At 42.0% G+C, this 25947-nt stretch overlaps 3 protein-coding genes across 3 annotated transcripts; 1 reads left to right on the top strand and 2 right to left on the bottom strand.

The window, feature by feature from the left end:
* Window positions 1-12863: 12863 nt before the first annotated feature.
* LOC103256423 (histone H2B type 2-E) lies at window positions 12864-15177 on the bottom strand. Its single transcript, XM_008054302.2, has one exon. It carries the CDS (start codon window positions 15133-15135, stop codon window positions 14755-14757), a length of 381 nt encoding a protein of 126 aa, XP_008052493.1. The 5' UTR covers window positions 15136-15177; the 3' UTR covers window positions 12864-14754.
* Window positions 15178-15436: 259 nt separating this feature from the next.
* Window positions 15437-15870, top strand: LOC103256422 (histone H2A type 2-C). Its single transcript, XM_008054299.2, has one exon. The coding sequence runs from the start codon at window positions 15470-15472 to the stop codon at window positions 15857-15859; it is 390 nt and encodes a 129-aa protein (XP_008052490.1). The 5' UTR covers window positions 15437-15469; the 3' UTR covers window positions 15860-15870.
* A 103-nt stretch (window positions 15871-15973) lies between these two features.
* On the bottom strand, window positions 15974-16720 carry LOC103256421 (histone H2A type 2-B). Its single transcript, XM_008054298.2, has one exon. The coding sequence runs from the start codon at window positions 16423-16425 to the stop codon at window positions 16033-16035; it is 393 nt and encodes a 130-aa protein (XP_008052489.1). The 5' UTR covers window positions 16426-16720; the 3' UTR covers window positions 15974-16032.
* Window positions 16721-25947: the final 9227 nt, after the last annotated feature.

Raw genomic sequence — 25947 nt, 5'->3', positions numbered from 1 at the left:
GACTCCAACTCAAAAAAAAAAAAAAAAAAAGAAAGAAAGAAAGGATGTGAATGTCTTTGTGAAACAGGAGCAAAATAGTACCCAATTATTTTTATTTTTTTTTAGTTGGGAGTCAGCTCTGTTGCCCAGACTGGAGTGCAGTGGCGGCTCCTGGCAACCCCTTCCGCCTCAGCCTTCCAAGTAGCTGGAACTATAGGCGCACGCTACCATGTCCAGCTCATTTTTTGATTTATTGTAGAGATGAGGTCTCACCAAGTTGCCCAGACAGGTCACGAACCCGAGGGCTCAGGCAATTCACTCACCTCAACCTCCCAAAGCAAGGGATTACAGGATGAGCCACCGAGCCTGGCTTAGTACTCAATTTTTTATGCCAATATCAAAATCTAATCATTTGAGGTATATAAGGAATTCCTCACTTTCAGATTGGTCTTAAAGAAAAGAAAATCAAGTAAACACAATTCAAATTCTCTTGAGATTTCTCGTGTCTAAGCTGGTTCCCAGAAAAGTCTAACATGAAATTAGTTTTGTGCATTAGAATTTGAGTCCTTTGCTCTGGTGGCCTCAGCTAAGGCAGTGGGAGGAATGGACAGAGATGAAGTGATGAGTGTGATGGTTGACTTAATAAGATTTAGTGGATTAAGTATTTGAAGAATGCAAGAGAGAGAAAGGAGCTAGGAGATGGTGGTAGATTTCACTAAGATGGAGAATACAGGGAGAAAAAATTGTCTGAAACCAAGAAGATGCATCAAGTCCCTTCCAACATGAAATTGAGATTCCTGCTATGTATCTAGAACAAACCACCAGGAGTTAGGAATACTAATCTAGTCAGCAAAGGGGCTAGGCTGGAGATACTTGTAGAGAAGCCCTCATCCGATAAAGACAACCAAAGGCAGGGAATTAGATGAGCTGTACCCTTGGGTTAGGGAGTAGAAGACTGAGGCAAGGCATCCTGGGCAAGCAGAAACCTTAATGGAAGTTGATAGATTAGGAGAATGCCAAAGACAGAAGGACTACTGGAGAGGGATGAGGACTGCCAGGAGAGAGTATGTCCCAGGGAGGTAAAGTGGTATCAGCAAGGCGGTACTGTGCACCAAAGTGCAGAAATAAAGATAACCTATGTTCATTAAGCTCAGTGACTGCTGATTATGCTTTCTGTTTCATATATCTCTTAACCACCATTATTACCCTGCAAGGCAGGAAGATGTTTTATCATTTTCACTTTACAGACTAGGAAACTCTGATTATGTTGCCCAAGTTCCCACTTTTTTTTTTTTTTTTTTTGGAGTCGGAGTCTTGCTCTATTGCAGCCACCACAGCCTTTTCCTACTGGGCTCAGGTGAGCCTTCTGCCTCAGCCTTCCTAGTAGCTGGAACCACAGGCACGCTCTACTACGCCTGGCTAATTTTTTAAATCAATTAGAGATGAGGTCTCGCCAAGTTGCCCAGAGTGGTCTCAAATCCCTGGGCTCAAGCAATCCTCTTGCCTCCACCTCCCAAAGTTCTGGAATTACAGGTGTGAACCACTGTTCTCGGCCCTTTCCTACAACTTTTTTTTTTTTGAGTTGGAGTCTCACTCTGTCACCCAGACTGGAGTATAGTGGCATGCTTACGGCCACCCCAGCTTCGACCTGCTGGGCTCTGGCGATCCTTCTGCTTCAGCCTTTCAAGTAGCCAGAAATATAGGCGTGTGCTACCATGCCCAGCTAATTTTTGATTTACTGTAGAGATGCAGTCTCGCCAAGTTGCCTAGGCTGATCTCGAACCCGCGGACTCAGGCAATCCACTCACCTCAGCCTCCCAAAGTGCTGGGATTACAGGCTGAACCACCAAGCTCGGCCTCCCATAACTTTTAAATGCCAAGGCCAGAGATTTTGTCCAAAATGCTAGGGCTCCAAAATTCATATGCTTAAGCGGAAAACATCAAGTGCAGAGCTCATACTGAAAACTCAGAGGGGAAGTGATGGAGAAACATGAGGCACAGGGTTGAGGGCCTTCTTGTTTCCACTGACTTTTCTCTACCTGCTTACCCACTTCCCACCTGAATCCACTATCAGCAGAGAAAAACCTGCATCTGTGGCAGAGTTGAGTTTGTCACTCCTGTGCTTTAAAATCTTTGAATGCTCTCTACCCCATTACCTTCAGAATAAAATCCAAATCCATGTGTCACAGTCAGTACAGAGAAACAGAAATTAGTACAAGGCCACAGACTTGAGTCCTGATTCTGCTTCTTCCTACCTGTATAATTTTGGTGGATGCTTCATTTCACCAGGTCTCAATTCCTCATTTGTAAAATGGAGATAATGGTACCTGTCTGATAGTGTTGTTTGGAGACATTTAAAGAAATAATTCCCTCACCCTGTCTGTACCCTAACACACAGGGAGTTGCAAAAAATAGTAGAAAGAGCCCCATGTACCCTTCCCTCAGTTCCCCCAATGGTGACATCTTATATAGTTGTAGAACAATATCAAAACCAGAAATTTGACATTGGTACATTACTGTTAATTAAACCTACAGGCCTTAATTGTTTTTCTCAATTTTTATTCACTTGCATGTGAATGTGTGTTTGCATGTATGCATAGTTCTGTATACTTTTATTCCATGTATACATTAGTGTAACCACAACCACAATCAAGATGTAAAACTGTTTCATCATCTCCAAAGAACTTTCTAGTGTTTTCTCAACTACCTCCCACCCACCTTCATCTCCTGGAAAGCACTAATCTGTTCATCACTATAGTTTTGTGGTTTCTAGAATGTGATCTAAATAAAATATGTAGTATGTAAGAATAAGTTTTAATACATAGAAAGCAATATACTTTTTGCAAGAACACATAGAAGCAAAATTAGAATCATTGTCTGAGAAGGAGTAAAGAATGAACATAAAATGAAATAATACAGCCGGGCTCGGTGGCTCAGCCTGTAATCCCACGCTTTGGGAGGCTGAGGCGAGTGGATCGACTGATCCCGTGGGTTCGAGACCCGTCATGGGCAACTTGGTGAGACCTCATCTCTACAATTTAAAAAAAAAAAAAAATCATCTGGGCATGGTAGCACATGCCTGTAATTCCGGTTACTCAGAAGGCTGAGGTGGAAGGATCGCTGGAGCTCAGCAGGTCAAGGCTGCGGTGGCCGGGAGCGGCCCCTGCACTCCAGTCTGGGCGACAGAGTGAGACTCCAACTCAAAAAGAAAAGAAAAGAAAAAGAAAGAAATAATACTAAGTAAGAAAAGGGGGAAAATATTAAGGGACACAGTACAGCAAAGCTTATAAGCAGGTAAGTAGCATGATATAAACTGTATATAAAGTAGGTCGATCCTGGGTGGAGGGTGTGAAAAGAATTCATTGGAGCAGTATCCAAGGCAGGAGGCCAAGTCTCAGGCCTCAGGGACAAAGATGAGGAAACTAAGGATGAGAACAAGGGAACCGGATACAGCAATGAACTGAAGGGAAGTTGTCAACTTTGTTGCATCTAGAAGTTTGCATAAATCTGGGTGGGAAAAGAGCAGAAAAAGGTTGTTGAGCCAAAAATGTAATTAAAGATGCCTCTGGACCTTTCTGCCTGAATGGGAGGATGATGCCACCTTCACAAGAATAGGCAGTCTGCAAGGAGGAGCTGTGAAGAGAGTTCACTTCAGGCCACACTGGGTCAGTGCTGTGAACTGGCAATGGCAAGTGACCATGTCCTTTAGGCAGCTGGGAGTGTGGATCTGAGACAAATCTCGGGACCCAACTGACTTCTTTCATCTGCTAGAGGAAGCTCTGAGAGTCCCTGGGAAGAGTTTATGAAAAGGTGGCCCCAAAGACAGTCCTCTGAGCAACATCTACACTACTCAGGGATTTGATGGGGACAGGAGATTAGAGAATTTTTTCCTGAAACCAGAAGGAAAACATAATGAGGAGGAAATTGGACCAATGATTTCTGAGTCCTTTCCAGTACTAATATTATATGGTTCTATTAAATATCTATGGCAAATATATTACAAGATTCTGAGATTATTTGTGATTTGCAAATTTTAGACAACTATTTTGGTCCAATTCGAGAGTGTTATGGCATATCAGGAAATGCCAAGTTATTGAAACTGCATAAACATCAGTTTCTTCCTTTGTAAAACAGGAATAATATTTACCTTTTTGGAGTTGTTTTGAAACAACATGAGATCCTGGGAGGAAAATTTCAAGTTCTTTGACATGTCGGAACTTCAGTTTCCTCCACTACAAAATAAAAACCATAACATTTAGCTTTCAGGGTTTGTTCTGAGGATTTGAAATGGCATGTCTCTAGCACTTGGCATATTGTAGACCTGCAGTAACTGGAGATTTCTACTTTGTTACTCTTTTATTTTAAAATTAATCTAAACTATCTGACTTCAGCCCAAATAGTCCCTTTATGGCAGGCAGAATTCTAAGATGGTTCTCATAATTTCTGGCCCATGGTAGCCTTTAATTCCCTCCTCTTGAATATGGGCAGAACTTGCTTTTAATCAAGAAAATATGACAAAGGTGAATGAATTTTGCAGATGTTTTTAAGGTCCTTAATCAGTTGACTTTAAGTTGATAAAAAAAAAGGCTCTGGCAAAATTGGGCGAGCTCTTTAAAAGAGGGTCCAGGCCTTCTCGGAATTATATAAAATTGAAGCAAAAAAATGCTCTTGTATTGGCTTTTAGAAGCAAACAAGCATGTTCTGACCTGCTTGTGCAGTGACACAGCCTCTACAAATAAGGGCCTCAATTGTATAATTCCAAGGATCTGAATTTTGCCAAAACCCTGAATGAGTTCAGAAAAAGGCCCCAGGCTTCAGAGGAGAATGCAACCTAGTTGACACCTTAATACCTTGATTTCACTTTGTGAGACTCTAAGCATGCCCAGACTTACAGAAACTGTGAGTAATAAAACAGTATTGTCCTATACTATCTAATTTGTGGTCATTTGTTACACATCAAAAGAAGACTAAATAGTTCATTTGCCTCCTTCATTCAAAACATGACTTTTACTTATCTCTTCTCTTCTCTCTTCCTGCTGTTCCTATGCTTCACTAAGACCTCATTATGACTGCAGTGGCCTCCCCACTGGTTTCCAGCTTTCTGCATTCTCCCTCCTCAATCTATCCTGTACATCTATCAGAATAAAGATATAAAGATCAAAAGATTGCTCTTCACTTGCTTAAATATGTACACCAACTCTCCAGGGCCAGGCCAATCAACTCATCTCAACTGTGTTTCACATTCCTCCATGACTCAGTCCTCTTTAAAGAGCCTGATTGGCTCTCCTGACCTGTCTGATGACCAATTCCTTGACTGAGGCCTCATTAATAAAGTTGACTTGCCAGTAAAATCACTCCAGGGAGTGCCTCGTGCAAAGCAGGTGTTGACAATTTTAAGTGATTTGTTGTTGCTGATTTTTTTTTTTAATGTGGGAGGAGTTTGAATCAGTCTACTCTGTCTCCAAGTCTGGAGTCCAGTGGGACACTCATGGCCACCACAGCCTTGACCCGTTGGGCTCAGGTGCCTCAGCCTGGAATGCCACCATGCTTGGCTATTTATTTATTGTAGAGATAAGTTCTTGTCAAGTCGCCCATGCTGGTCTCAAACCCCCGGGCTCAGACAATCCTTTCACCTCCATCTACCAAAATGCTGGGATTACAGATGTGAGCCACAGCGCCCAGCCTGATTTTTAAAAATACAGCACGATTAGAAATAATGGAGAATCAATCCCAGACACAATCCCAGATCAGCCCACAAACCCCAGAGACTTTTGGAGTTGTTGCTGCTGCTGTTAGTTTGTTTATTACGGCTGTTTGCGTGGCTGAAGATTTTTTAAACTGTTTTTCAGAATTAAATAAAAATATTGAGGGTCTACTAGGTGACAAGCACTAGAATAGATATTTTGAAATACATTTTTTTCACCAAAAATATTCTCATAGCAGTAGGTTGTTTGTTTTCAAACAGACAGTAATCCCACTGTCCACATAATCTCTGCTGAAAATACTTTTAGATGCACATTGATCATAAATTTAAACAATACTGAAAAATATAAAGGAAAAAGTAAAAGCTTCCCCTCTGGTTCAACCAGATTCTTCTCCTTAAGAGTAGCCGCTATATTAGTTTTGTTACGCAAAATTCCAGAAAAGTGTTTTTTTATACTAGTGTATACATATTAATGTATACATTCCCTTTTTTGTTTTTTATTTTGAGTTGGAGTCTCACTCCATCGCCCAGGCTGGAATGCAGTGGCACACTCACGGTCACCCCAGCGATGACCTGCTGGGCTCCAGTGATCCTTCTTCCTCAGCCTTCCAAGTAGCCTGAAGTACAGGCACGCACTATCATGCCTGGCTAATTTTTTGATTTATTGTAGAGATGAGGTCTCGCCAAGTTTCCAGGGTTGGTCTTGAACGTGAGGACTCAGGCAATCCACTAGCCTCAGCCTCCCGAAGTGCTGGGATTACAGACTGAACCATCAAGCCTGGCCCCCTTTTTTATTTACACCAAAAGCGATCCTATCACTTTATTGCCATCTTCTAATAGATATGTAAAATAGCTTCTAGATATTTACTATTAAAAATAATACTTCTCTTTATGAAAGTATTTCAGCTAATACATGAAGGGTGAGAATATCATCATTTTGCTATCTCTAATTAATTAATGGAGCTGAGCATTGAGAATTAACTGCTGCTGTTATCATAAAAAGAGAAGCAGTTAGATATTATATGTCTCCTAATAAAAAAAAAAAAAAATAGCACCACCTACAGAAGTAGTCTTGCCAGGAGGTGAAAAAGTGAACCTATATCTAGTCAAGTCTGTAACTACTAATTTTCAGAAAATACACAGGACAGAGCATCATGATAAACTACATTATGGAGAATCGATCAGCAAAATCCAGATTGGGAAACTACTAGAAAAACAGCCCAGTTTCTTTGACAAAGGAACTGTAAAGTAAAAAAGAGAGTGAGAGAGAGGCCGGGTACAGTGACTCACACCTGTAATCCCAGTACACTGGGAGGCTGAGGCGGGAGGATTGCTTGAGCTCAGCTGTTCAAGACCAGTCCAGGTAATATGGTGAGACCTCGTCTCTACAAAAATAGTCCTAGCTACTCAGGAGACTGAGGCAGAAGGATTACCTGAGTCCAGGATGTGGAGGCTATGGTGAGCCTGATCTGCCACTGCACTCCAGCCTAGGTGACAGAGTGAAATCTCGACTCAAATCAAAGCAAATCAAATCAAATCAAACAGGAAACATTAAGGAAAAGTTGACTTATAAACTAATCACAACATACAAAACTTTTTCGAATTCAGATTCTAACAAAGTAATTTTAAAAGCATTATATCACATGACATTGAAAATTTGAACTCTAACTGGATATTTAATGAACTAAGGAATTACTGTTAATTGTTTTTTATGTGATTTAGTATTATTGTCCTTATCTTTTAGAGATACATAAGGAAACAGTTATGGATGAAATAATATAGTGTCTGGGATTTTCTTCAAAGCAACATGGAATAGCTGAGTTGATATTTGGTGGAGCTGAATAACAGATACAGTGGCATCTGTTTGTGTATATTTTGAATTTTTCAATTATCAAGAATCAAAAATACATATTTTTTTAAATTGCTATTTAACATTCCTGTATAAGTATCAGACTTTTTCATTTGGGGGTTTTCATTTTGTGTTAATATATAAAAAGGGAATTTTGTTAGTATTGCTAAATTACCCACAAAAAAAGTTTGCACTAAATTCTTCTCCTAACAGTGTACTGAGAGTACCTATCTATTTCCGTAACCCTGGCCAGCTCTGGGTATTAGCAAACTTTTACTTTTGGCCAATTCTTTATTTGATTATGAATCTCTCAGTCCCCTCAGAATCTCATGGTACACCTTATAACAAAAGTTGAGTGTCTGTGGTATCTCAACACATTTCCTCCCTTCCAGCCCATCAGAGTCCCTGCTTGCCTTTAATGCCAAGAAGCTCAGGGATAAGCTTTAAGCTCGTGATCAAACGTTCTGCAATCAAGCTTTGATTTTTGTTTGTTTCTTTGATTGCCATTTTCTCCTCTTCTACTCAGTTGCCACTTGGATTTTGTCTCAAATGCTGGGAAAGTGTTTTGTAAATTTTACTCCAATGTGAAGAGGTGAGAAAGGAGACTGAAGGCTGGTGGCTACTCAGCCAGGGTCTCAGGATGATCATTCAGGTCTATGGTCACTCCATTCCAGCCTCTGGTCCTCACCTCCATAGGCTCAGAAATTTCTTTTTTTTTTGAGTTGGAGTCTCACTCTGTCACCCAGACTGGAGTGCAGTGGCTGCTCCCGGTCACTGCAGCCTTGACCTGCTGGGCTCTGGCGATCCTTCCGCCTCAGCCTTCCGAGTAGCCAGAATTACGGGCACGCGCTACCACGCCTGGCTGATTTTTTTATTTATTGTAGAGATGAGGTCTCGCTGCCCAGGCGGGTCTCGAACCCGTGGGCTCAGGCAATCCACTCACCTCAGCATCCCAAAGGCGCAGGATTACAGGCTGAGCCACCAAGCCCGGCTGGCTCAGAAATTTCATTTCTTGAGTAGGCCAGAAATAGAAGGCTCTTAGGGGCTGGATCCTATTGACCAGACTCTCAGGAGACAAATGCATAAACCATAATCATAATCATTATCATTTATAGTGTTGACATTTACTAAGTATTTACTACACATGCCAGACCCAGTTCTAAGTGCTTGAACATATTTATCCTCATAAGAACCTGGTGTACTATGTATTCTTATTATTCCATATGAAAATTGAGGTACTAAGAAAACTGAGGTACAAAAAGATTAAGGCAATTGTCCAAGATCACATGGCTAGCAAGTGAAAAAACTGAGATTCAATCCAAGGCAATCTGATTTCAGATGCCATGCTCTTAATTTCTAATGAGAAATTGTAACTATCTAAAGAGCACATATTCAGGTCCACTGATCCACCCCTTGCTCCATGGAGACAGAGCTGCATAGAAAGTCAAACTATAACAAGAAGGCTATTTGCAATACACAAAGGCAGGTGGCCATGGTCGCTTATATCAGCTCGATTGGCCAGATGCAGCCATTTCCACCTCAAGGGAAGTCCCATTGCAGTGAACAGACACACATTTGAGGGTCAGGGTACCATTTGCCCCAGAGAGTGCTTATGATCATAGACCATAAGAGGAGGCTCTGAGGCTTTGCTTTTTCTGTTTTCAATGCCATTCAGCTCCTTTCTGTTCCCATAGTCAGGTTAGCCCAGGAGCTAATTGGACTCTAACTGGACATTTAATGAATTAAGGAATTACTATTAATTGTTTTAGATGAGATTTAGCATTCTTTAAAGTGAGTTTACATATGCCTTTTCTAATCCTACAAGATCTGACTTTCCCTATGTAACCTCATGTTGCTGCACTCTACTTACCACCTAAACACTGTCCATACTGAACTTCTTGCAGTTCTTTCTAGCTCCCTGGGCGTGATCTGTTTCACTTTTCTCCAGGTCTTTGCTCATGCCAGCCACTGCCTGGAAAGCTCTTCCTCTCCAGCCTTCTCAGGTTTCATCCTAAAAGCCCCTTCCTCAGCGAGGCCTTCCCTGCTCCCAATGTCAAGTTATGACTCCCTCCATTATACTCTCTATCTATACTTCCCCTGTCTTAATACTTACCACACTTCAATACAATCACTGGTTTAATATTTGTCTTGTCTTCTAGCCATTAAAAATCCAGGAAGGAGAAACCACTCTGTTCTGTTCAACTTTATATCCTCACTAACTAGCAGATTGTCTGCCATCTAACAGCTACTCGATATATTCTTGAATGAAAGAATGAATTAATGATATCACACCTAACAATGCTTAGGAGTCGACAAGAAGAAATGGTCCTAGAATCCTTTCTTACAGAGTTTAATAATATTGATAGACAATAAATATTTATAAAATCAGAAGATTCAGATTTTCAATTGCATATTAAATGATTAAATCTAGTCTCCCTAGTCATAGGGACAATCTTTCAGTTAAGGGTCAGTTTCTGAAACCCAAAACAGAACTGTCATTCAGGCCTTCTCCCTGTGCCAGAATTACTGACAAGCTCTAATGTGATAGAGTCTCTTTTAAAAGCATGGGACTCCCCAGACCATATTGTTAAATGAAATACAGTATAAAAATTGCTGATAAAGTCTCACTTTTATTTTTATGTTTTTCTTTTGAAGGCAAACCTAGAGTCAGTAAAGCAGGACACTGCATGTTTGTGAGCAGGGGAGTGATAAGGTCAGATCTGTACTGTAGATTACCCTTGTAGTAGGACCTAGCATGGATTCGAGTGGTTTTGAGCCTGAGAGAACAGATGTGAAAATCTAACACTTTCTCCAACTTGAATAACATAAGTATTTGTGTACATATCTCATCATCCCACCCCCCCTTCCCGGGTCCCCGCGCCTGCGCCTTCGCCTTCTGAGTTCCTTCCCGACTAAAAGCAGAAAGTTTATTGTGTCTGGGTTTATGGTCTGGGTTCGGAGACAAACCTGTAAAAGAAGAAAGGGGCGTTGTGGGAGGCTTTGAATGTCAAAAAGTGTGCATTAGATTGCAATTCCACTACTTATTGAATGGTCCTGGACAAATTAATTAACCTTTCTGAGGCTCAGTTTCCTTAAAAAGTTGGAGTGCATTAAAAAGTGGGGGATGGATAGCTGGGATCAGTGACATGCATCTATAGTCCCAGCTACCGGTGGCTGAAATAGAAGGATCACTTGAACTCAGGGGTTAGAAACCAGCCTGGGCAACTTGATGAGACCTCGTCTTTACAATAAATCACAAAATTAGTGGAACATGGTAGTGCATGCCTGTGGTTCCAGCTACTTGGAAGGCTTAGGCAGAAGGGTCACCTGAGCCCAGCAGGTCAAGACTGCAGTGACTGTGAGCATGCCACTGCACTCCAGCCTGGGCAACAGAGTGAGACTCATACTCAAAACAATAATAATAATAATAATAATAATAATAATAATAATGTAAGAAAAAAGTGGAGGGAGGAACTGGAAATAACCCAACTGTCTAACAATAGGTGAATGAAGTAACAATTGCAGTATAGCCATACAATGAAAAACTACTCAGCACAAAAAAGGAATTAAGTAATGATATATGCAACAATATGAATGAATTTCACAATAATTATGCTGAGTAAAAAAAGCCAGAAACAAATATGCACACTGCATGATTCCATGTATATCAAACTCTAGAAAATGAGGTAAACTACTATAATGACATAAAGCAAATCAGTGATTTCCTGAGGAGAGGGATAGGGAAAAAGAGGACATTGATGGGGGGGGTGGTACAGGAGAAAAGGATTACTGAAGGGACACTAGGAATCTCCGAGGAGTGATGAATTATGTTCATTATTTTGATTGTGGTAATATTTTCACAGGTGTATATGCATGTCAAAACTTAGCAAATTGTACTTTAAATATGTGTACTTTATTATATGCCATTTATATCTCAGAAAAGTTTTTTTTTTTAATTAGGAGGATGGAAGACAAATGAGTTGCGAGATTTGTGCTGCACCCCAGATGATATGGCCTTGAAAAAAAGCTCTGTCCAAGCCAGAAATGGCAGTTCAGTCCAGATCCAAGAAAAAGAGTTTAGGGGAAGGTGAACAGCCCATTTTGTCTATATCAGAATACCTGTAAAATGGAGCAGTAGGAGACAGACCTGTAAAAGAAGAAGGACATTGTAGGAGGCTTTGAATGTCAAAAAGTGTGCATTGGGTTGCAATTCCACTACTTACTGAATGATCCTGGACAAATTAATTAACCTTTCTGAGGCTCAGTTTCCTTTATCTGTAAGAGGGATGATAATAATAGAGCCTATCTTAAAAGATGCTTGTGTAAATGGACAATGCATGTAAGCCACTTAGCAGAGAACCCAGGTAAATAGTTAAGTGCTCAGTAAGTGGAAGAAATTGTTATTATAACAATTATTTTATTAACCCCAACATAAGCAAACATTTAAAGATGTTTGAGCAGAAGGAAAAAATGATCAAAGAGGTTCTCTAGGAGAATCTCACCATCGCTGATTACTTTTTCTCCAGACTTAAAATACCAAACACTATCACCTCTTCCTCACTGGAACTTCCTACCAGTGAACATCATACTCAGGAGGAGCCTGAAATTCACAACGAAGGCTCACTCATGTAGTGAAAGAATCCCTACTGGTAAATCCCACCACTGTAGGGACAAGCTAAACTGAGTTGAAGCTATGGCCTCTGAGACGAAGAATTAGAGGCTACCCATCCCGCCCTCGAGGTATTCAGCCACCACTACCCAGAATTTATATCCAGGGTGCATTACTGAAGAGAATAAAGCACGATATTTCTTTTCATTCTAAAGTATAGATATCCCCCCTTAGAATCCAGGGAGGGATTCAGTTTTCAAAGTGTGACTCTACTTTCTTCAGTCCCTTAAGCACTGAAGTAGGAGCTTATTCTCTGAAGAGTTTCTGAGTAAAGGCTTCTCTGTGCCTAAGTTTTCTTGTCTGTGAAATAAGTAATAACAATGGTACTTACTTCATGAGGTCCATGTGAAGATTAAATGAATCAATATATATGAAAGGTCTAGAACACTGCCAGGAACATAGTAAGTGCCCTGTGTTAGCAAAACTTGATTAAGACTTCATTTCATCCATCTTATTTGTATTGCTTCTTATTTATGGTCATATATTTTTCAATGACCAAGCAGTTACAGTGGCCTTGTAACAGACTATTTCAGTCTCAGTGCTCCTCTGGGATAGCAGTTGGCTGATAGGTTGTTAATATTCATTGTGCAGGTCAGAGATACCCAGCTTTTCCACAGACTCAGTGCTGAGAAAATATATTGCAAATAAAATCATACCAAAAAAACTTTTAAATTAATTGGTAACTTTATTAATAACAATAGCATCTGTACATATTTGAAAATACACGTAGGAAACATATGATTTATTGGGTCTATGATAATGCCTGAAGCACATTTGGATTCATGAAACCCCTACAATCAATTCCAGAAGCACTTAACCAAAAATCAAGTTGAATAACTGATTGGACCATCTGTGTCTTCCTCAGCAAAATCAAGGCTTGGACAGAAAGATTAAATATTCCATAATTCCACAAAATAAAACTCAAATGCGATCATACTGCATTTGAATTAATCTCAACATCACTGACAAACTTCCCCTCCAGAGTTAAAATACCAAACTCTATCAACCTCTTCCCCCTTCCTCACTTATAACTTCCTTCCCAGGATAGAAAGGTAGAGAGTGTTGGCTGCAGGATCGTGGACCCCTTAGCTTCTCTCAGCCTCATTTGTAGAAGGGAGATGAACTCTGTAGTCCTGCCTATCTCCCAGGGCCTCCTGTAAAGCAAAGGAGGTGGTGAGTGTAAATTAAAAGCTCAAGTCAGTGGGGAACAGAGAATCAGGATGGAGATGGGGGTGTAAGAAAAGGAGAAGGAAAAAAAGTCTCTTTCCAGTAAACAAACACGCTGACTTTGAAACAAATCCAAAAGAGGTTAACTAAATAGAGAAGCATAGAGAGGACCTACCATTGCCACCCCCTCTTTGACGCTAAAAGAATCTTTAACACGGCCCCCCTGCCAGCTGTTGCACTGAGGTAACTAAGGATAGATTTGGGGAAGGAGCTCCAAAAGCATTTCCGTTTTCACCATGTCTTCACATACATCTTTTGAAAATGAACAACACCCATGCATCCACGGAAGCGATTAAGAAAGGAGTGGAATCGAAAAATTAACTCCAAAAGATTAATTCAATAAGTAGTATTTGTGTCCACAATGTGCCAGGCACTGACTGGCGCTGAAGATGCAGGGGAAAACAAGATCAACAAAGTCCGTCAAGGACTTGAGAAGAATAAACCATAAACAAGCTAACAAACCAGTTTCAGATAGCTGCTGCGAGGAAGATAAAACGGACAGGAACAAAGGGCGCGACTTCCTGAGTAGATGATATAGGAGGTCTCCAAGAAATGACTTTTGAGCCCAGATCTAAATGGCAAGTGCCTGCAGTGACCCGGGGTCCGAGCGTTACAGAGAACATCAAATGCAAAAGTTATAAACAAACCGAGAAACAGTAGGAATTTCAAAGTCCCAAAGTGAACGGCGGAAAATCAAATTTACGAATTACAGGACGGCGCAGAACTTTGAATAATAATATCGCCCAATCAGGAAAAGGCTGGGACCTGCCTGCGCGCGCTCCGCCCAGAGTACACAGAGCTGCTGATATCCACAGGACAGACTGGTGGTTGAACTCAAGCGGCCGCCAAGCTTCAGTCGCACCGAGCTGTCAGTGTGTGCGGGACCTGGGTTTGTGTCCTGGAGCTCACTTAAATTATGGCCTATTTCAGTCACTTCGATTTAAAACGTTGAAACCATACCCAACGAAGCCACCGGAACACCAGTGCGGAAGCAGGGGTGGGAGGTCGGTGGAGGGGTTAGGGTTCCCAAAATCCTGATTTAGAACTGACTCATAAGAAAAAACGAGTACGATGAATAAAAGACGCACTGTAAACCAAATCCAATGGTGAGCAAAGAACCTAGCGTCCCAAATGACTAAAAAGCTATGTGTGCCATCTTCTGTGACCTTTAAACTAAAACAACTTACTTTGTGAGAAGACACTAAGAGGAAACATAAGTGAACAGGGCTCTTTTCTGGTGATTGGGTGGGTGGCTCTGAAAAGAGCCTTTGGAGTCAAGCGGCCGGCGAATCGCGCGAACGGGCGAGCGCTCGGTCCAGGCAGGGCTCACTTGGAGCTGGTGTACTTGGTGACCGCCTTGGTACCCTCGGACACGGCGTGCTTGGCCAGCTCGCCAGGCAGCAGCAGGCGCACGGCCGTCTGGATCTCCCTGGAAGTGATGGTCGAGCGCTTGTTGTAATGCGCCAGGCGGGACGCCTCGCCGGCGATGCGCTCGAAGATGTCGTTGACGAAGGAGTTCATGATGCCCATGGCCTTGGACGAGATGCCGGTGTCGGGGTGGACCTGCTTGAGTACCTTGTACACGTAGATGGAGTAGCTCTCCTTGCGGCTGCGCTTGCGCTTCTTGCCGTCCTTCTTCTGGGCCTTGGTGACGGCTTTCTTGGAGCCCTTCTTAGGAGCAGGAGCGGATTTTGCCGGCTCAGGCATGGCAAGTCACAACACAAACACGATTCAGGAAAGAAAAGAAGTACGAGAATGGGCGGGCTTGACGCTTTTATAACCACCTTATGCAAATTAGGGCTCCAAAAGCCCTTCATTCCCATTGGTTGATGTAGGGACCTTGCGTTTTCTGTAATAACTACGTAACGACACCGACTCTTGACTTGATTGGCTGTTTCTGGAGCCAAGTTAGGACCAATGAAAAACTCGCTCCTGACTCCACCCCTAGGAAAGCTTATAAAGGCTTTCTTCTTAGTTCTCTTTCAGTCTTGTTGTGTTGCGAGGTTCTGAGCTTTGTCTGTTTTCAGCCTTGATTTCAGTCATGTCTGGTCGTGGCAAGCAAGGAGGCAAGGCCCGCGCCAAGGCCAAGTCTCGCTCTTCCCGCGCCGGCCTCCAGTTCCCGGTGGGTCGGGTGCACCGCCTGCTGCGCAAAGGCAACTACGCCGAGAGGGTGGGCGCCGGCGCGCCGGTGTACATGGCGGCGGTGCTGGAGTACCTGACCGCCGAGATCCTGGAGCTGGCCGGCAACGCGGCCCGAGACAACAAGAAGACGCGCATCATCCCTCGTCACCTGCAGCTGGCCATCCGCAACGACGAGGAGCTGAACAAGCTGCTGGGCAAAGTCACCATCGCCCAGGGCGGCGTGTTGCCCAACATCCAGGCCGTTCTTTTACCAAAGAAAACCGAAAGCCACAAAGCCAAAAGCAAATGAACCCAGACAAACTAAACCAAAGACCAACGGCTCTTTTTAGAGCCACCCAAGTTTTCAAAAAAAGAGCTATAATGTGCTGTTTTGTTACCAGCCCTTCATTTGATACTTTGGTGGCTCTTAAAAGAGCCTTTGGGGTGAATGGGTATTGGGTATGCTGTCAAGCGTCCTGATCATTACTTGTTCTTGCCAGGTTTGTGACTCTCTGTTTTTTTAGGCAACAGGACGGCCTGTATGTTGGGCAAGACGCCGCCCTGGGCAATGGTGACACCCCCGAGTAACTTGTTGAGCTCTTCGTCATTCCTTACGGCAAGTTGCAGATGGCGAGGAATGATGCGCGTCTTCTTGTTGTCTCGGGCCGCATTGCCCGCCAGCTCCAAGATCTCCGCGGTCAGATATTCGAGCACCGCCGCCAAGTACACCGGCGCGCCGGCGCCCACCCGCTCGGCGTAGTTGCCTTTGCGCAGCAGGCGGTGTACTCGCCCCACCGGGAACTGGAGGCCGGCGCGGGAAGAGCGAGACTTGGCCTTGGCGCGAGCTTTGCCTCCTTGCTTTCCGCGTCCTGACATTACGGCTAAAAATGCAGTTACACCTTCTTTTTCAAGGAGAAGGATGTGGAAAGGATAACCAATTTGATGTAATTTATAAGAGCTACCGGGAGGGGTGAAGGGAAGTAGTTTGATTGGCTAGAAGCGGAGCCGGATGAGACAGCCAATAGAAAAGCAGAAAGCAGGCACTTGGTTTGCATTCTGCACTAAGAGGAAATGACGGATTTGTAAATACTCACCAATCGCTGAGAGCCACATTAAAGCACCTTATTTGCATGCCAGGACTTTTCAAGAGAGTAAGCGTTCAAACAAAACACTGGTTCTTTTTTTTTACTGAGTGGCACTTTAGGGCCTGTCAGTTTTTATTTTTATTTTTCCCTCGGTTTACTGCAGGGAAATCCCAAAATGGACACTAAAGGACGGCAGAGGACACCAGGCAGTCGGATATTGACTTTCACTCGTAGGTATGGGACTCAGAAGTCGATTATTCCTTTGAGTCCTAAATTACTCTCCAAATCCCGTCTTTGTCTCGTCACAGTCAAGCTCCCTTTAAAAAATATATGTTCCCCTAAGTCTGCCTCCTTTCTCCTTAGTTTAGTCGCTGACCGCTGTGTAGCTTTGCCCTACTCCCCACCCGCCTGCGCTGCTCGGAATGGGGTTTGACCAAGGCTAGAATAATTTTGTCTTCCTCCTCTTGACCTCCAGGAGGCGTCCGATGCCGTGAAACTTGCTCCCTTGGCTTTCAAAATGTCGCTTTCCGTTTTTTTCTTTGCTGACTTTTCTATCCTGCTCCCATTTCTCTGTCTATCCCTAAATCTTCGAGTCCAACTGAACTCTGTCTCCGTATCTCCAATTCTTCACTCTTTCCTAAGAGACTTACCCATTTCCATGCTTTCAACTAACATCCATATTTGTTTCAGAAACCCAGACCCTTATACCTAACTGCTTACTGGGTACTTTCAATCCATTTGTCCCAACAGGCATCTCAGACTCAACCTCAATCCATCCAAAGGCGAAATCATGCAGACCGCTTCCACCCTTCCGTCTTTCCCAGGTACCTAAACCAAAATCTACTCTTACCTTGTCTCAACATCCTATCCAGTCAATTACTTCCTTAACATCCTTGACATTCAGATTTTTTCTCCATGCTCCTTTGTGTACCTCATCACGTTCCCTTAGATTTCAACAACAGCTCCTGAAGGTTAACTTTACTTGCAGCCACTAATTGCTTGCATAATTCTCCAATGCCCTTAAAAGTCTTTCCTGAAAGCTTTTCTGTTTCTTCCCAGTTTCCCTTCCCTGTAACTTCCATGTCTCCCACACCATTTTCACCCTTTCCTGCTATAGAAAAAAGAATAAACTTAAATTCTGTTCTTTGAGCACTTGTCTGATGTTCTCTCTTTTTTCCTTGCCTTTTTCCAACTGGCATTTATTGAGTGCTAGCTATTGGGCAATGGGTGTACAGGTAATTGAGACTAGTACAACAAGTCTGATGGAATGCCTCCAGAAAGTGGAGGAAAGCTAATGAACTCTGAAAGTTAGTATCAGCTATGTGTAGAGATTACTCCTCGTAAGAATGCTGGTATAGATTTGGGAAACACTCAAATTCAATCAGAGGTGATGCAGCTGTTTCCTCGATAGTAGAAGGTAACCTAAGATAATTCTAACCCAATTGATCATTTGAGAAGATGAGTGTGTTAACACAAAAGTGTGGTACACATAGAGTATAAATAGGTGGCAATTATAGTAGGAATACACTGTGTTTCTCCAAAACTAAAAGTACATTTTCTGGAAGCCACAAAGGTTTGGGCTACTTACTAGAGAAGGGTCTTTGGTTATGAAAGCACCGACTGTTTTTTCACAGCCTGGGTGAAATATTTCTGAAGACTATCCAAGTCTTTTCACTCAGATTCTGTGCTCAGTTAACAACTTTCTGATTATTCTATTTCAGGATAAAAATATGAGACTGAAGCCGGGCTCGGTGGCTCAGGCTGTAATCCCACGCTTTGGGAGGTTGAGGTGAGTGGATTGCCTGAGCCCGCGGGTTCGAGACCTGCCTGGGCAACTTGTAGAGTTATTGCAGAGACCTTATCTCTACAATAAATCAAAAAATTAGCCGGGTGTAGTAGCGTGTGCCTGTAGTTCCAGCTACTTGGAAGGCTGAGGTGGAAGGATCGCCCGAGCCCAGCGGGTTGAGGCTGCGGTGGCCCGGAGCGGCCACTGCACTCCAGTCTGGGCAACAGAGTGAGACTCCAGCTCAAAAAGAAAAACCCAAACATTATTTCTGGGTGTGCTTGTGAGGGTGTTTCTGAAAGAGATTAGCATTTGAATCTATTAAAGGTCTTAACAAAGAACAAAATGATGGAGGAAGGGCAAATTTGATCTCTACTTGAGGTGAGGCATCCGTCTTCTGTCCTTGGACATCACTGTTCCTGGCTCTGGGGACTCACACCATCGACCCCCGGTTCTTGGGTCTTTGGACTGGGATTTACACCATTGGCTCCCCTGGTTCCCTTGAACTGGAATAATATCACCAGCTTTCCTGTTCTGCAACTTACAGACAGTAGATCGTGAAACCTGGCAGCCTCCATAATCACATGAGCCCAATCCCTTATAATAAATCTGTATGTCTAAATATATCCTATTGGTTCTGTTTCTCTGGAGGACCCTAACTAATACAGAGGCAGGATAGCTTAATGATTAAAAGTGCAAACTCTGCAGCCTGACTCTCTGGGTTTGTTTACCAGCTCTGTGACCACTGGCAAGTTACCTAACCTCTAAAGTTCTCTGCTTCCTCATTGGTATAGCAAGAATAATAATAGTAGCCACTTAGTGGGATTGTTGTAAGAATTAAAAGAGTTTATGAATATAAAACATTTAGGAGAGTATCTGGTACCAATAAAGCAGAGGCATCCCAAAAACTGTTTGAATAAATTTTTTTTGAGTTGGAGTCTCACTGTTGCCTAGACTGGAGTGTAGTGGCGTGCTCAGGGCCACCACAGCCTCAACCTGCTGAGTTCAGGCAATCCTTTCCCCTCAACCTTCTAAGTAGCTGGAACTACAGGTACCTGACACCACATCCGGCTAATTTTTTGATTTATTGTAGAGACAGATCTCGCCAAGTTGCCCATGCTGGTCTCAAACCCTGGGCTCAGGCAATCCTCTCGCCTCTGCCTCCCAAAGTGTTGGAATTACAGGCGTTAGCCACTGTGCCTGGCTTGAATAAATTTTTCATTTCAAAAATAAACATTGAATTTTCCCTATGGCCTAGAAATTCCATTTCTAAATATATACCAAACAGAAGTGAATGTTTAGTCCAACAAAAATCTGTACAAGAATGCGGTATAGGCCAGGCTCAGTGGCTCAGCCTGTAATCCCAGCACTTTGGGAGGCCGAGGAGAGAGGATTGTCTGAGACCCACCCGAGCAACTTGGCGAGACCTCGTCTCTACAATAAATCAAAAAAACTAGCCGGGCATGGTAGCGTGTGCCTGTAGTTCCATCTGCTTGGAAGGCTGAGGCGGAAGGATTGCCGGAGCCCAGTAAGTCGGGGCTGCAGTGGCCGGAAGTGTGCCACCACACTCCAGTCTGGGTGACAGAGTGAGACTCCAACTCAAAAAAAAAAAGAATGCAGTATATTAGAACTGAGAGTGGTGGTTCATGCCACTGCACTCCAGTCTGGGCAACAAAGTGTGATCCCCAACTCAAAAAAAAAAAAAGAATGTAGTACACTATACAACAACGAAAATGAACAAATTACTACCACATATGGGTGGAGCTCACAGACATAATGCTGAGTGAAAGAAGACAAGCACAAATGAATTCGTACTGTGTGATTCTATTTATATGAAGCTCAAAAACAGGCGAAACTAATCTATGGATGATAAAGGTTAGAATAAAAAACTAATCTATGATTGATAAAATTTAGAATAATGATTACCTGTGGTAAGGTAGTATCGACTTCCCTGGGAGCCTTTTGAGGTGCTGGAAATGTCTGTATTTTGATATGGGTGTGTTCATATGTAAAATTAAGCTGTACATTTAAGATTTGTAAATCTCTTGTTATATGTAAATTATATTCAATAAGCACAAATTAATTTTTTGAAATGAAAAAATAGTGAAGTAATCATCCTAGGGAAAAACAATGAGTACCTGGTTGGTGTTCTAATCCTCATGTAACAGATGAGTGTGTTTATTTTTGTTTGTTCTGTTTTGTTTAATTACACATAAGGTGGTTACCATAATCTCTCAGTGCTTAAAGCTTCTAAAAGCCTTAATCTGGCCAAGAAAGACCCTCAGTAAATAGTAGATATTATTGTAATTATGTTTTTTAAGAAACAAAGACAATAAACTTGCTCTTTGAAGCTTGCAACTTGCAGAGCTTCTGTTTATTATTACCATAGGAATAATAATGATGTTGGCCCTCCCACTCATAACATTAATTCACTCATCCATCCAAAACATTTTACTGAACACCTAAGTATGCCAACACTGAGCTTGGCATAACACATCTAGAATATAGTGATACCATTCCCTGTGCCAGAATCTCTCTTTCCATATTTATGTTTAAAAATTTGTAGTTGGTAAAATCTCTGTTTAAATATCACCTCCACACCTAGGTTTTCCCTCAATACAGCCTCCTACCTCTCCCTACCACTGTCACTGGACTAGCAAGTTGCAAGACCTGAACAAAAACAAGTCTTATAGATGCCCATTTCTTTCTAATCAGTTTTCTTCTCTATAGTCCATCTCCTGCCTTCACCCATGCAACTAACAAACACTTTACTACTCCTTCCTGCTTCCACTCCTCCCAGTCTTCAAATATATTCTACACATAGTAGCCAGAGTGGTCTTTTAAAGAAATATTCAGATTCTTTTTTCACTACAACCCATGCCTACTCACTTATCTACCTCATATCATCTTTGGTAACTCCTGACTAAGAAATGCCTTAAGTATACTTCTCAGATGCTAAAATTAGTGGACAAAGCTTAATGAGAAATGGGAAATAACATAGCCTCAAAGTATGTCTGACAATTATGGACAGAAAAAGAATAATTTTACAGTGGAGACACCGACTGATACCATCTTAACCAAGTGATCAGAATTATCACTACTAATGGAAAAAATCAACATCATGTGCACCCTGGTAAGGTTCATTGAGAGGGACTCAACATCACTTCTGCAGTATTCCTACAAAAAATGCATATGCTAAATCTTAATCATAGAGAAACATTAAACAAAGCTAGATTGAGGGGCATTCCACAAAATATATGTCTGTACTTATCAAGAATGTCAAAGTCATGAAAGACAAAGACTGAGGACCTATTCCAGATTAATAGAGACCAAAGAGACATGACTGAATGCAACATGTGATCCTAGATTGGATCCTGAATCAGAACTTTTTTTTTTCATTTTATACATAGTATAGTAGTGAAACAATTGGCAAATTTTGAATAAGGCCTGAAGATTAGATAATAGCATTGTATTGCTGGGCATGGTGGTTCAAACCTGCAACCCCAGCACTTTGGGGAGGTGAAGGCGAGAGGATTACCTGAGCCCACAGGTTCAAGACCAGCCTGGGCAACATGGCGAGACCTCATCTCTACAATAAATCAAAAAATTAGCTGGGTGTGGTGGTGTGCGCTTGTAGTTCCAGCTACTTGGAAGGCTGAGGCAGAAGGATCACCTGAACCCAGCAGGTCGAGGCTGTGGTGGCCACTGCACTCCAGCCTGGGAGATAGAGTGAGCCTCTGACTCCAGATTCACACACACACACACACACACACACACACACACACACACCCACACAGTGCTATACATATATAGCACTGTATCTATGCTAACTTCTAGAATTTGACACATTCTGGTTATGAGAGAAAATGTCTTTTTTTTTTTTTTTAAGTAAATATGCATTAGTTAGGGGTTCTTCAGGGAAACAGAACCAATAGGAGATAGATGGATGGATGGGTAGTTTTATTATAAGGAATTAGCTCTTTGATTATGGAGGCTAACAAGTCCCAAGATCCCCAAAATCTTCAAGGTGAATTGGCAAATTGGAGACCTAGGAAAGTGGTTGATGCGGTTGCAGTCCAAGTCCAAAGACCTGAGAACCAGTGGCATAGTACCAGTCCAAAGGCCGGGCTGCAGACCCAATGTTTCCATTTGAGTCTAAAGACAGGAAAGGCTGGGTTCGGTGACTCAGTCTGTAATCCCAGCACTTTGGGAGGCCAAGGCGAGTGGATTGCCTGAGTCTGCGGGTTCCAGACCCACCTGGTGAGACCTCGTCTCTACAATAAAAAAAATAGCCGGATGTGGTAGCGCACACCTGTAGTTCTGGCTACTTGGAAGGCTGAGGCGGAAGGATCGCCGGAGCCCAGCGGGTCGAGGCTGCGGTGGCCGGGAGCGGCCACTGCACTCCAGTCTGGGCGACAGAGTGAGACTCCAACTCAAAAAATAAAAATAAAAAATAAGCTGGACTCGGTGGCTCAGCCTGTAATCCCGCGCCTTTGGGAGGCTGAGGTGAGTGGATTGCATGAGCCCGCGGGTTCAAGACCTGCCTGGGCAACTTGGCGAGACCTCATCTCTACAATAAATGAAAAAATCAGCCGGGCGTGGTAGCGTGCGCCTGTAATTCCGGCTACTTGGAAGGCTGAGGCGGAAGGATCGCCGGAGCCCAGCAGGCGAGGCTGCAGTGGCCGGGAGCGGCCACTGCACTCCAGTCTGGGCGACAGAGTGAGACTCCAACTCAAATAAACAAACAAACAAACAAACAAAGACAAGAAAAAGCCAACATTCAAGTCCCAAGGCAGGAGGAATATTCTCTTACTCAGGAGGTCAGTCTTTTTGTTCTTGTCAGGGTTTCAACTGGTTGAATGAGGCCTGCCAACCTTAGGGATGACAATTTGCTTTACTCAGTCTACCAATTCAAATGTTAGTCTCATTCAAACTAATAATGTTTGACCAAATACCTGGACACCAGTCTTAGCCTGGTCAAGTTGTGCTTTATTTCTCAAACGGTTCAGAAAAAATTATATATGTGTAGATAGATACATGGAAATAAAGCAAACATGGTAAAATATTAATATTTGGGTAATCTGGGTATTAGGGTGAAGGATATACAGGAATTATTTGTACTTTTCTTTTAATTGTACTTTTTTCATCACTTTAGATGCACAAACCTGTTAGTTATCCTTGACACTTCCCCTCCTATAACCAAGCCATTACCATATCATATAGATTTTACTTTCCTACTATATATCTTGTAGTCATAATTTCTCTCCATCACCATCACTGAAACTGCCACCTTGGTCCAAGTCATCATCATCATCTCTTATTTAGACCGTTACAATAACTTCCCAGTTGGTCTCCCTGCTTCCATTCTTGCCTCCTCTAGGATTCATTCTTCACCTTGCAGCCAGTGATCTTTGTGCATAATAACAATAATAAAATAATAATAATTTCTGCTGAATCACTTGAGTTAGATACAAAATTCTTTATACTTCACTGCTATATACTTTCAATATATTTCTCCCAAGAACAAGAACAGAATACAAATTTAAAGTCAACTAAATGCAATGCATGATCCTTGATTGCATTTCTAAAAATTAAATATTATAAAGGATACTGTCTTAGTCTGTGCTGCTATAACAAAATACTACAGATTGTGTAATTTATAAAGAACATTAATTTTCTCACAGTTCTGGAGGCTCAAAGTCCAAGATCAAAGCACTAGCATGTGTAGTATCTAGTGAAGGCCAGTTTCTCATAGATGGTGTCATTTGTGTCTTACACGGCAGAGGGGACAGAGGGGCGAACTCACTCCTTACAAGCCCTTCCATAAAGCATTAATCCATTCTTGAGAGTGGAGCTCTCATAGCCTTATCACCTCCTAAAGGCCCCACCATTTAATACCAATACAATGGGTATGAAGTTTCAATATGAATTTTGGATCGGACACATTCAAACCATAGCAGACACCAATGAGACAACTGGAGAAATATGAACATCAGCTGTATATTAGATAATAGTGTTATATGAATGTTAAATATCTTGGGTGTGTTAATGGCATTGTGGTTATATATGAAAATGTCCTTGTTTTTAGAAGATATATGTTGAAAGTATACAGCCTTGAAGTATGAAAAATTTTGCACCTAACTCAAGTGATTCAGCAGAAATAATAATAATTTTATTATTATTATTATTATTACATACACATATTCAAAGAGATACAAAGCAAATCTGGCAAAATGTTATTGGTGAATCTAGATGAAGGGTAGGTAAGTAGGTTGCTCATTGTACAATTTTGCTATTTTCTGACATTTTAAAATTTTTTTAAAGACTAAGGAAAATATTACTTGTCATTATATCTTGAATTTTTTTAGTGTGATGAGGGTATTGAAGTTATATAGCAGAATATCCTTGTTCCTAGGAGACACATGTCTACTTAGAGGTCTATCTATCTGCAACTTATTTTCAAATGATTCATCCAAGAAAGTATATAAATATATTCTTAAGTATGCATAAAGTACTTAAATACATAAATATATATATATAAGTATATGATACAAATAAATGTAAAAAATGGCAAATCAAGTGAAAGGTGGAGGATGTTGCTTTGTGCTATTCAACTTTTCTAAAGGTTTGAAATTTTTCAAAATGAGAAGTTGGAGAAAATACTTAGAAATAGGTAGATATATAAAATATTAGGGATACAAAATAAAATCTAAAACAATTTAAAAGTTATGTATCATCTTGGGAAAATCTCATCCTGTTTCATCCCTGCTTAAAACCTTCACTAGCTTTCCACTGCTCTTAGGATAAAGACAAAATCCCCTAGCAAGGGCTACAAGGACTAGCATGGTCTGACTCTTGCTTCTTCTGCCCACACCTTACTCATTACCATCATCTCTGCTACCTGGGCTCCAACTCTACATCACCACACCCTAACTATACCAGAAGGAACGACTCCCTGGAAGTTCTGTCTCCTCTTGGCCTTTGCACATGTGGTCACCACAGTCACAGCCTTGCTAGGAGGGACTGGGAAATGGGTTTTCAAGCGGTTCATTTGAGACTATTCCCCTAAATCTTCTCTTGGAAATTTTCTCTGCCACCACTTCCCCTCCCCCACCCCAAGTCTGGGTGACTTGCTTACTTGGTATCCTATGCGGTCTCACTATAGCAATTAGCACACAGTATCGCAATTGTCTGCCCACTTGTTCATCTGTCTTCTCCAGTGTTCTTTAGACTCCTCGAAGACAGTGTTTGTCTTTACTCTCCAGTCTACAGCACGGGTCTAGCATACAATAATTATGTATTCAATCAATGGAATGGACTTGCGTTTTCTTGCAGGTAAAATAAAGGAGCTGGGCTAGATGATCTACAAGATCTTTTGGCAATAAAATAAATAGAATGATCTATTCAACTACGCAGAAAATCCGTCTTTTTTTTGCATCGCTGGGTTCAGGGCTTCTGACGCCCTCACGAGTTGGGAGAAGCAGAGACTACAGTTCCCTTAAACCCTCGGGGCACCACGTGGTGCCCGCC

Source organism: Carlito syrichta, unplaced genomic scaffold, assembly GCF_000164805.1.
Source record: "Carlito syrichta isolate Samal-C Ts95f unplaced genomic scaffold, Tarsius_syrichta-2.0.1 Scaffold289400, whole genome shotgun sequence".
Classification (NCBI taxonomy): Eukaryota; Metazoa; Chordata; class Mammalia; order Primates; family Tarsiidae; genus Carlito; species Carlito syrichta.
The sequence above is the reverse complement of the archived record's forward strand: the minus strand, read 5'-3'. Positions and strand labels throughout refer to the sequence as shown.